A 12,257-nucleotide genomic window follows, 5' to 3' on the forward strand; every position below is an offset into this window, starting at 1 on the left:
GCGCGACCGCTACGGTTGCAGGTTAGAATCCTGCCTCGGGCATGATGTGTGTGATGTCCTTAGGTTAGTTAGGTTTAAGTAGTTCTAAGTTCTAAGGGACTGATGACCTCAGAAGTTAAGTCCCATAGTGCTCAGAGCCATTTGATAGCCAAAATAATGTGAACAGTGATAGTAATGAGATGGTTGTGTTTGACAGTCAACAATGCAGATAAGTCTTTGTCGCTCTGGACTGCTCGTGTTCGGTATGAACTTGGCATCAGTACAGGTTGTTTACGAGTAGTGCACACTTTGTATTTGCATTCAGACCCCGAGGTCTACGTGCAATGGAAAACCTAACAGAGTTCCAAAGAGGGTAGATTGTCGGTGCCCGATTAGCTAGAGCATCAGTAACCAAGGAAGCCAACTTATTTAATGTTTCAAGAGTCATAACAGCCCACACAAAACATGGAAACACATCAGCGTGTAAATGTAATAGTGGGCGCAAATCAAAACTAACTGACGAGATCATCGTACGCTAACATGAGTTGTGTCAAAACAACACGAAACTACGGCGACGAAAGTGACTGCAGAGCTCAATAACCACCTTCGACACCTCGTATCTATCGACACTGTGCGCCAAGAACTCCATAAAGCGAATATTCGTGTACAAGCTGCTAACCGAAACCATTAGCGACGACAACCAACGCAAAGAAGCGTAAAACATGGTGTCAGGAGCATAAATCCTGGACGGTTGATCAATGGAAACACGTCATATGGTCCGACGCGACAACGTCGGGCCGGGATTACGTCTGGAGAACGTAAAAGAAGCCTACAATCCTGATTGCTTCATTCGAACAGTTAAGCATGGAGGTGGAAGTGTGATGGTGTGGGCAGCCATATCATCGTATTTTACTGCTCCCATCATTACTCTCAAAGGCCGTGTTACAGTGAACGATTACGTGAACATTGTAGGCGATCAGGCGCACCCTATGATTCAAATGTTGCTCCCCAACAATGATACCATATTTCCGGACGATAATGTACGCATTCACACTGCCAGAACAGCACAATTGTGGTATGACGAACATGCAACACAACTGCAGCGTCTTCCCTGAGCACAGTCCCCGGACTTGAACTTTGTAGAACCTTTGTGGGTAGTATCAGAGCGCCGACTCCGGAGCAGATTTCCGTCTCCCTCGTCACAACAGCAGTTAGAAGAGGTTCTGATCGAAGAGTGGCATAACATTCCACTGGAGACTATACGATCATTATATGCCAATATTTCAACAAGAATCGCAGCTGTATTATGGGCTAATGAGGGCTCAACCCGTTATTAATAAGCCATTCCAAAGTAAGTACAGGTGTTTACATTATTTTGCCTATCCCTTGTATCTAGCAAATTAAAACAATCTACCTCTTCTAGCAAATGTGAACTTACGTCTAGAGCAAGTATTTAAGTCTCGTTTTTACAATTCCCCAACATTTCCTGCACAACATCGTCTGGATGGTATGGTCTATCGAGTAGTATGCTTTCACATATTCTGGGAACGATGCCTAAATCTTATTGGAAGGGAGAGGAAGAAGCCTTGTGAAAACATGAGGCTAGCTAGTCATTGACATACTCAGATCACAAAATCTCTACTTAGGCTTCAATGCATCAACATACATATCACATACAATTGTTTAGCGTCAAGAAAAAAAGAAAAATGTTACAGAAGCTATCTTCGAAATCTGTCAATGTTCGGACTAAATGTAGCCTATTTACACATCAAAGAGGAGACTTGCTAGTATTGTTTACCGTCAATAAACAAAAATCTATTCAGACGGTAAAATATAGTTGACGAAATTTATCGCAGTTCTCATGTTGATCATATTCTTGTGTAGGTGTATGTTTACCACATTCGGTTCAACAATACATTCTTCATATAATGATGAGGGGTTCAGTTTACTTATGTACGGTTTAGCAAGGTTTGGGTAGTTCCTGTTATGACGTTTAACCAAACAGCTCTAGTGTTAGGGGTAAAATCTTCACCTAGATAAATCTTGGCACTTGTGACTAATATGTGTGTCGACATTTGACAGCCCTAGGAAATTTAGTAGCGCATTGCATTAAAAGTTGACGGTCTCTTGCGGACTGCCTTAACGTGTCCTCTGTTATGTGGCTGACTTCAATATAATAGATGCAGGCATATATGTAACTTTTATATAACTCGCCTGATGTAAATTGGCTGCCGTAAGTCCGAACGTTGATACATTTGGAAGATCGTTTCTGTAACATTCGTTGACCCTTCCATGAATATATTGCTAGGCTGTTTGATGAATATCATTATCCAGTGCTGGCATACTATTCAGATATAGGTAGGACAACATCTGCATGATTTGGCTTCGAAAATATGTGTATTTGTCGTCTATCTATGCCTAGAAATTCTGACCGTTTAACGCCTTTTTGAAGGATCTCCTCCTATCAATTGAGCTATAAAATGTGCGTGGGATGCGCCGTGAAGATCTGGGCAAAAGGTGATTTTTTTTTATCGAATGTTTGGAGCCATGGGTGTCGCCCAGAGTAAAATTTCGGCCTGGGTCAAGTCAAACTGATTTATCGAAGCAAACTGTGTCTCACCTCGATCTTCGATAGTCGATGAGCACGTTGTTCGCGCTGTCCTCATCATGCTCATAGTTTAAAGTGAGTCCAAGATCACCTTTGTGAGTATTTCCTTTGACCCTCACCCCATAGAGACAGCATGCCGTCAGTGCAGACAGTTATCTTAGTAGTGGAGCTTCTAATACCATCACATATAGACAAGCCGACAAACGAGATCCCAGAGTAAGTAACTCTACCTGCTCTCAAGGAATATCATTAATCTTTATTCGAATACGTACATATCGTCCACATAATATGATAAGTCAACGAATTTCCCACCAGGTGGGCACTGCCGAAAAGTAAAGTTAAAACCGCTATGGGAAAAGTGGTCAATTTTCAAATAATGCTCTATTGCAGTGTGGTTTGATTACTGGGAACAATCGGACAGAAGTATTTTTATAGAAGTACTATACTTGCAAACGAGTGGAAAGTATTATTTTCACACAGTGTTTATATACATCTGAACGTGATATTAAGATATTTGTGTACGTATCACTGCGAAACTTCTGTATCGTTAGGAAACTTACCTGTGGTTCTTGTGTATCAATGCTTTTACCGATGGTAAGAAGCCGCAAAAATATCCTTAACTTGTTATTGTTGTTTCGATTTTCAGTCCGAAGCGTGGTTTGATGCAGCTCTCCACGCTACTCCATCCTGTGCAAGGCTCTTCCTCTCCGAACAACTGCTGCAATCCACATACATTTGAATATCTGCTTGCTGTACTCGTCTCTTTGACTCTCTGTGAAATATTTTTCTCACGCTCTCCCCTCCAATACTAAACTGACGATTTCGTGGTCTACGAGAATGTGCCCTGCCAACTGATCCCATCGTTTAGTTACCATATACCACAAATTCCTTTCTTCTTCAATTCTATTCAGTATCTCTTCATTAGTTACCTGACCTAAGCCCCCCCCCCCTCTCCACCATCCCCAAACCACAGCATTCTTCTGTATCACTATACATTTCATAATCTTCCATTCTCCTGTTGTATGAAATGCTTATCATCGATGTTTCAGTTTTGTACAAGGCTACACTCCAGCCTTCAGAAATGATTTGCTGAAACTGAAATTTATTTTTGATGTTAAAAAGTTTCTCTTCTTTAGAAACGTTTTCTTTTCCATTACCATTCTACATTTTATATGTTCTCTACTTCGGCCAACGTCAGTCATTTTACTGCACATGCTGCAGAGCTCATATACTAGTTCTAGTGTTTCATTTCCTAATCAAATTCCCCAGCGCACCTGATTTAATTTGATTAAATTTCATTACCATTATTTTGCTTTTACTAATTTTCATCTTGTAGCCACGTTTGAAGACACTGTCCATTCCGTTCAACTGCTCTTCCAATTGCTCTGCTGACCCTGACAGAATTACATCGTCAACGGTAAACCTCGAAGATTTTATTTATTCTCCCAGAACTATACGTTCTCCTCCTGATTTTTCTTTGGTATCCTTTACTTTTTGCTCAATATACTGAATGAATAGCGTCCAGGACAGGCGACAGCCCCTCCTTCTCCAACACTGATTCCCATTCATGTACTTTGACTCTTATAATTGCCATCTGGTTTCTGTGCAAGTTGTATATAACCTTCTGCTTTCTATATCTTAGCCCTGTTACTTTCAGAATTACGAACAAGAATTCTAGCCAACATTGTCAAAAGCTTTCTCTAAGTACACAAAATGTCTAGACATATTTCTGCTTTTCTTTAACCTATCTCCTAAGAAAAGTCGTAGGCTCTATCGCTTTGAGTATTTCCCTGGCACCCAAACTGATCTTCCCTGAGGTGGCTTTTAACAGTTTTTCCGTTCTTATGTACATAACTTGTGTCAGTGTTTTGTCACTATGACTTATTAAACTGATAGTTCAGTAACATTCACATCTGACAACACCTGCTGTGTTGGGACCTGGAATTATTAAATTCCAAAGAAAGTAATCTGAACTTCATCGTACAATAATTAACAACAGTAAATACCTTTGGCCACACACGTGTGATTAACTATTAACAAATGTAAAATGTAACTGGTTATTTCCATTCGGGTATTTTCAAATAATATGTGAGTGTGTTTTCGCGTTTGGGCTATGTTATTCGGAACTTGCTCTGCTACCTAATTTTCAGGTAGATCTGTTACAGCGTTGACAGTGAACGTTTTCAGTCTATGTGTTGTGGAAAGTGAGTGACTGGAATAAACTGTCTCGTCCTCTTGTTGCACATTAGTGAATATACAAGTGCACCACGCAAGCTTCATTTCGTAATGCACCATCTACTGGTATAGGCAACGTAGTCAGATATCGTAATAAAATCATTACCGATACTCCCAAACAATGCAAGAAGCGCTCATACACTTATAGCATACGATAAACATGGTACGTTTGACTTGGTCCCGAAATGAACAATATCGTCAGAAAGTTAAGCATAATCACGAAAAGAGGACATATTGCATTTTATTGTATTAGTTTGAAACAGTCTCGGTAAAACAGAGGTTAACGATGGCGATGTTGGCCTGATGTATTTGACGATGCCCTTTAGCTACACTGTCTAATGGATCGTCCTAAGAAACACCAAATTAAGGTCTGCCTGAAGATGCCTAAATAAGGTAAAACGCGTAGTTGATAAATAAAAAAAACAAGACTGTTTTCAGCTAGTACTATTTAACTCTGGTTTGCTGATTCATGCCATAGATGGATTGGAAGAATTTGTACATATTGCGTTATCAAGATGTCTGAAGGATTATTGAACAAGCTACAGTTTAATTACAAGATATGTGGCGTACAATAGTGCCCGAAACACGATGTTAGAAAAGTTTTGAATGTTAAGATACGCATTTGTAAGGAAATGACACAAATGGGAAATCTCTTCCACGACAATAGAAGCTGTTAATAGGGGACATGCTTACCCCTAGACACTGCACAGTGACGTGGCATGCTCTGTACGAGATGGTTCAAAAGTTACCTTGGCAGTCGATCCCATTCCCCAGCAAGAGCGGTGTGGGGGTCTGAAAGCGTCCTTGGTGGAGACTGATAGGATGCAGTCCGCCTGCCGAATGCATCCCAGGCATCTTCTATAGTATTCGGATCCAGGGATGTCGCTGGCCAGCAGCAACTCAGTGTGGGCGGGCATTAACGTCCATAAATAGGAAATCTGGACCAACTGTCAAAAGGCAAACATGTCGTAGCTGCACTTCATCTTTGTACCTCTGAACGTGTACAGTATTCCTCCGACCACGAGCGAAGTTGTACATCTCAGTATGCCCATTCAACACGATGCCTCCCCACACCATGATGCCATCACCACCAAACCGTTCTCTTTTCACTATGTTCCTAAAGTTGTATCGCCTATCAGGTGGTCTCCAGACATACGTGCGACGAGACTCATATTGCAAACTGAAGCGGGAGTCATCTGCGAATAGCACTGTCCTCCATCCATTCACGGTCCAATTTTGACGTTGCGACTCCACAATACACGGGCCCGTCTCTGTGTTGGAGTGAGCCAAATGCACGCGACCGGACGTCTGGCAAACAGCCCTGCTGTTCTGAGCCTTCGGTACCGGGTTTGTCGGGAAACAGCAAGTCCTGAGGCAGCTACAAGCACTGCAGCCATTTGTGTTGCAAGTGTACTCCAATTCTGCCGGGCAATTACGGCCAGATATCGGTCCTGCTGGAGGGTGGTTGTTCTTGCTCGACATTGCGCAAGCGTACGACGAATATCTCCTGCATCTCGAAATCGTCGACAAAGCCTCGAAATGACACTCTGCGGAATATCCAAGGATACTGAACTTCGGACTGCGTCTGCACTGCTTTCAGGCAGCCGAGTATTCTACCCTGTCAGCTTCACGAAGAGATTACACTCCCCTCACTGAGGCATGAGTGGTATCATGCACTGTCTGTGCCTACATTTCGGTTACGTCGCTGTTCACAGCACGATGTACTCCTTACCTACACTGAACGAACAAGTAGACAAATACTAATATTTACTGCGATGTTGGGTGATAGCTTACTTTTTTCGTTTCATTTTCGTGATTTCATGATTATACTTTGGGACAACAGCGTATGTGAAGCCAAAGGGCTTTTAGAATCTGGAAAAAAAGTTGCAGCGGAGTGGAACTCCTGTTACTAGTGAAGAACAGATGTAGGTTCACCTCGATCATTGCGAATGGTGTTGATCTTTGCAATAGAGGCTAGCCTTTGTTTGTGTCATAGATCTGTGACACTACAACTTAAGTACATATAAACCAGATAAAGGACCAAGGGCGCATCCTAGTTCTCAAACGCTCTAGGAATGAAGTCCAGAGGCGTGCCACAGGGGAGTGTTATGGGACCATTGCTTTTCAAAAATGGCTCTGAGCACTATGGGACTTAACATCTGTGGTCAACAGTCAAATGGTTCAAATGGCTCTGAGCACTATGGGACTCAACTGCTGACGTCATTAGTCCCCTAGAACTTAGAACTAGTTAAATCTAACTAACCTAAGGACATCACACACATCCATGCCCGAGGCAGGATTCGAACCTGCGACCGTAGTGGTCTTGCGGTTCCAGACTGCAGCGCCTTTAACCGCACGGCCACTTCGGCCGGCGGTCAACAGTCCCCTAGAATTTAGAACTACTTAAACCTAACTAACCTAAGGACATCACACACATTCATGCCCGAGGCAGGATTCGAACCTGCGACCGTAGCAGTCGCGCGGTTCCGGACTGAGCGCATTGCTTTTCACAATATACGTATATAAATGACCTAGTAGATAGTGTCGGAAGTTCCATGCAGCTTTTCGCGGATGATGCTGTAGTATACAGAGAAGTTGCAGCATTAGAAAATTGCAGCGAAATGCAGGAAGATCTGCCGCGGATAGGCACTTGGAGCAGGGATTGGCAACTGACCCTTAACATAGACAAATGTAATGTATTGCGAATACATAGAAAGAAGGATCCTTCATTGTATGATTATATGATAGCGGAACAAACACTGGTAGCAGTTACTTCTGTAAAATATCTGGTAGTATGCGTACGGGACGACTTGAAGTGGAATGACCATACAGATTTAATTTTTGGTAAGGCGGGTGCCAGGTTGAGATTCATTGGGAAAGTCCTTAGAAAATGTAGTCCATCAACAAAGGAGGTGGTTTACAAAACACTAGTTCGACCTATACTTGAGTATTGCTCATCAGTGTGGGATCCATACCAGGTCGGATTGACAGAGGAGATAGAGAAGATCCAAAGAAGAGCGGCGCGTTTCGTCACAGGGTTATTTGGCAAGCGTGATAGCGTTACGGAGATGTTTAGCAAACTCAAGTGGCAGACTCTGCAAGAGAGGCGCTCTGCATCGCGGTGTAGCTTGCTGTCCAGGTTTCGAGAGGGTGCGTTTCTGGATGAGGTATCGAATATATTGCTTCCCCCTACTTATACCTCCCGAGGGCATCACGAATATAAAATTAGAGAGATTCGGGCGCGCACGGAGGCTTTCAGACAGTCGTTCTTCCTGCGAACCATACGCGACTGGAACAGGAAAGGGAGGTAATGACAGTGGCACGTAGAGTGCTCTCTGCACACACCGTTGGGTGGCTTGCGGAGTATAAATGTAGATGTAGATGTAGAAGCACAACACAGGCATTTAAACGCAGCAATCCACTCAGTAGGATTGGATTGTTTGGGGGAAGAGACTAAACAGCGAGGTCATCGGTCTCATCGGATTAGGGAAGGATGGGGAAGGAAGTCGGCCGTGCCCAATCCACTCAGTCCATAGTAGATAATTATATGCGAATTCTATTTTCACGATAAGTTCTCAGTAATTCCGTAGAATTCTGTAGGCGAATATGTGGCAGGTAAAGAAGTGAGGCAAATGCGAAGAGATGGCCCATTTTCGCGTCTCTGCAGCAGCCCACATGAGTGATTTCTCTGGGAGCGTCCAGTTGAAGGGACTATCTACACAGTGCTGGTGCAATACATTTTTAGTCAATCGTAAAGGAGTCAGTCTTGCAACACGATTAATTTGGAAATTTCCAATGAATGTATTTTTCATGTCTGTCAATATAATATATGTACAGAAAGAAACTGATTTCAGATTTAATAAGAACCTCTAAACATAAAACTGAGGAAGGTAGTCAGAATACGATATGGAGTGGGTTTCGAAATACAAATTTAATGATAAAGTGTATGCTGTACAGGTGACGATGTACCACTGGGACCTACCGCAAGCATTGCAATACATCGGTGGATGGCCAAACCCGCTCCTCGCCGACTACTTCGTGGAGTACGCCAGAGTGCTGTTTGACAACTTTGGAGACAGAGTGAGTAGCGACAGTTACACTGTTTCCTACGCGGGTTTCTACCTGTTGTGACACACCTCTGACAGCCGTTGTTCTTCAGGTGAAGTGGTGGATCACGTTCAACGAGCCGGAGGTCTTCACCGGTGGCTACGCCTCTTCTGGCGGCCAGGCGCCCTCGCAGAACGCGTCTGGCATTGGCGACTACCTGGCCTCCCACACTGTGATCAGGGCCCATGGACTAGTGTATCGCCTCTACGACGAACAGTACAGGGCAACACAGAACGGTGCGTTAAACGTCCCTAGTACTGAGTTTCCAATTGATCGGTATTATTTTATTATTATTATACATTTAGTCATTGTACATAATTAACCTAACCATTTTCGTCACAAGTATACAGTATACCACAGAGGACGGAGCAAATACACTACTGGCCATTAAAATTACTACACCAAGAAGAAATGCGGATGATAAACGGGTATTGGTTCAAATGGCTCTGAGCACTATGGGACTCAACTGCTGAGGTCATTAGTCCCCTAGAACTTAGAACTAGTTAAACCTAACTAACCTAAGGACATCACACACATCCATGCCCGAGGCAGGATTCGAACCTGCGACCGTAGCGGTCTCGCGGTTCCAGACTGCAGTAAACGGGTATTCATTGGATTAATATATTATACTAGAACTGACATGTGATTACATTTTCACGCAATTTGGGTGCATAGATCCTGAGAAATCAGTACCCAGAACAACCACCTCTGGCCGTAATAACGGCCTTGATACGTCTGGCCATTGAGTCAAATACAGCTTGGATGGCGTGTACAGGTACAGCTGCCCATGCATCTCCAACACGATACCACAGTTCATCAAGAGTAGTGCCTGGCGTATTGTGACGAGCCAGTTGCTCGTCCACCTTTGACCAGACGTTTTCAGTTGGTGAAAGATCTGGAGAATGTGCTGACCAGGGCAGCAGTCGAACCATTTCTGTGTCCAGAAAGGCCCGTGCAGGACCTGCAACATGCGGTCGTGCATTATCCTGCAGAAATGTAAGATTTCGCAGGCATCGAATGAAGGGTAGAGCCACGGGTCGTAACACATCTGAAATGTAACGTTCACTGTTTAAAGTGCCGTCAATGCGAACAAGAGGTGACCGAGACGTGTAACCAATGGCACCCCATACCATCACGGGTGATAAGACAGTATGGCGATGACGAATACACGCTTCCAATGTGCGTTCACCTCGATGTCGCCAAACACGGATGCGACCGTCATGATGCTGTAAACAGAACGTGGATTCATTCGAAAACATGACGTTTTGCCATTCGTGCACCCAGGTTCCTCGTTGAGTACACCATTGCAGGCGCTCCTGTCTGTAATGCAGCGTCAAGGGTAATCTCAGCGATGGTCTCCGAGCTGATAGTCCAAGCTGCTGCAAATGTCGTCGAACTGTTAGTGCAGATAGTTGTTGTCTTGCAAACGTCCCCATCTGTTGACTCAGAGATCGAGACGTGGCTGCACGATCCGTTACAGCCATGCCGATAAGATGCCTGTCATCTCGACTGCTAGTGATACGGGGCCACTGGGATCCAGCACGGCGTTCCGTATTACCCTCCTGAACCCACAGATTCAATATTCTGCTAACAGTCATTGGATCTCGACCAACACGAGGAGCAATGTCGCTATACGATAAACCGCAATCGCGATTGCCCACAATCTGACCTTTATCGCCGGCCAAAGTGGCCGTGCGGTTAAAGGCGCTGCAGTCTGGAACCGCAAGACCTCCACGGTCGCAGGTTCGAATCCTGCCTCGGACATGGATGTTTGTGATGTCCTTAGGTTAGTTAGGTTTAACTAGTTCTAAGTTCTAGGGGACTAATGACCTCAGCAGTTGAGTCCCATAGTGCTCAGAGCCATTTGAACCATTTTGACCTTTATCGAAGTCGGAAACGTGATGGTACGCATTTCTCCTCCGTACACGAAGCATCCCAACAACGTTTCACCAGGCAACCCCGATCAACTGATGTTTGTGTATGAGAAATCGGTTGGAAACTTCCATCATGTCAGCACGTTGTAGGTGTCGCCACTGGCGCCAACCCTGTGTGAATGCTCTGAAAAGCTAATCAATTGCATATCACAGCATCATCTTCATGTCGGTTAAATTTTACGTCTGTAGCACGTCATCTTCGTTGTGTAGCAATTTTAATGGCCAGTAGTGTATAACTTCCATATGCATAAATTCATAAAAAAATTTACATCTCTGATAAACCTCCCACTTTCCTCATCTTTTCTACAATCAAATGCAGGATAGAGAAAAATTGTGTCACGAAATTTTAACCCTGGATAGAGGATGGCAGTAGGAACCAAAATTACTAATGTTGTGTAGGTCCACACCGCAAAATTTGTAAACTGCGGAAACTTGGCGCCACGCGCTTCAATTGGCCGCGGGATTTCCCTGTTGTCGGTTGCACTGGACAACGCTCGAGAACAGTTTCTTCAAACGCAGCATCCCGTCGTGTTCGAGGCCTTCCAACCTCACCATGATACCCCACCAACGAGCCTGTTTCGCCAAGTCGCCGATGAATTTCTGTAAACGTTTGTGGGTGTGGGTGGCGTCTTGCTGGGTACCGTTCCTCATACAACCGTCGAGCTTCATGCGCATTTCCCTCGGGAAGTTCGTAAACAAAAACCGTATCTCGTTGTCCTTGAAACGAATACTGTGCCGCCATGCTTACTGTATGACTAAATCACAGGTGACGTGTGTACGCTCTGAAGCGACGCTTATGTGTGAATGCCTCTGACGTGAGGTGGAGAGAAACAGCAAGACCTATACGACACGTGTGCGCCTCACATTGGGGCAGTTGAAACGTCCCCTTTTAACAATTATACAAGACTGTGCTTAAACTGACACACAATATTTTTAGCGCAACGCAATCTGACTTTCAAAAATCCCTACAAAAGAATGGCCCTGACTAACATTAACCTATACGTTTCACAAATCACTTACCTCACAAAAATCTTGGTTACTCGAGCTACTGCAATAAAGCGAGCGCCACTACTGCCAGCTAAATAAAAGATTCAAACTACAGAAGGCACTAACTACTGATAGGGATAGTTAGCAAATGAAAGATATTAATAGAGAACAAACAATGTATTTACCTTAATAGTCATAATATATATAGCAGTTCATGACAAATTACAAAACTCCGCCATCTCTCTCCCCACATCCACCACTGCTGGCGGCTCACCTCCAACTGCGCAACGCTACGCGCTTTTCACATCCAGCTGCCGCTGCCCAACACTACAATGGCAGACAACAATGCAAACTAGCCACAGACTGCACACACGCGGCTGCCTGCTGTGCGGGTCATTGTCTGTCCC

General features: G+C 44.1%; 1 protein-coding gene across 1 annotated transcript in view; it reads left to right on the forward strand.

Annotated features, from left to right (window-relative positions):
- LOC126199078 (myrosinase 1-like) overlaps positions 1–12,257 on the forward strand; it is a 59,925-nt gene that overhangs the window by 13,367 nt on the left and 34,301 nt on the right. The window contains exons 4-5 of the mRNA XM_049935815.1: positions 8,780–8,902; positions 8,982–9,165. Coding sequence (XP_049791772.1) covers positions 8,780–8,902; positions 8,982–9,165 — 307 coding nt within the window. The remainder of the gene's footprint in view (positions 1–8,779; positions 8,903–8,981; positions 9,166–12,257) is intronic.

This window comes from Schistocerca nitens, chromosome 8 (genome assembly GCF_023898315.1).
Source record: "Schistocerca nitens isolate TAMUIC-IGC-003100 chromosome 8, iqSchNite1.1, whole genome shotgun sequence".
NCBI lineage: Eukaryota > Metazoa > Arthropoda > Insecta > Orthoptera > Acrididae > Schistocerca > Schistocerca nitens.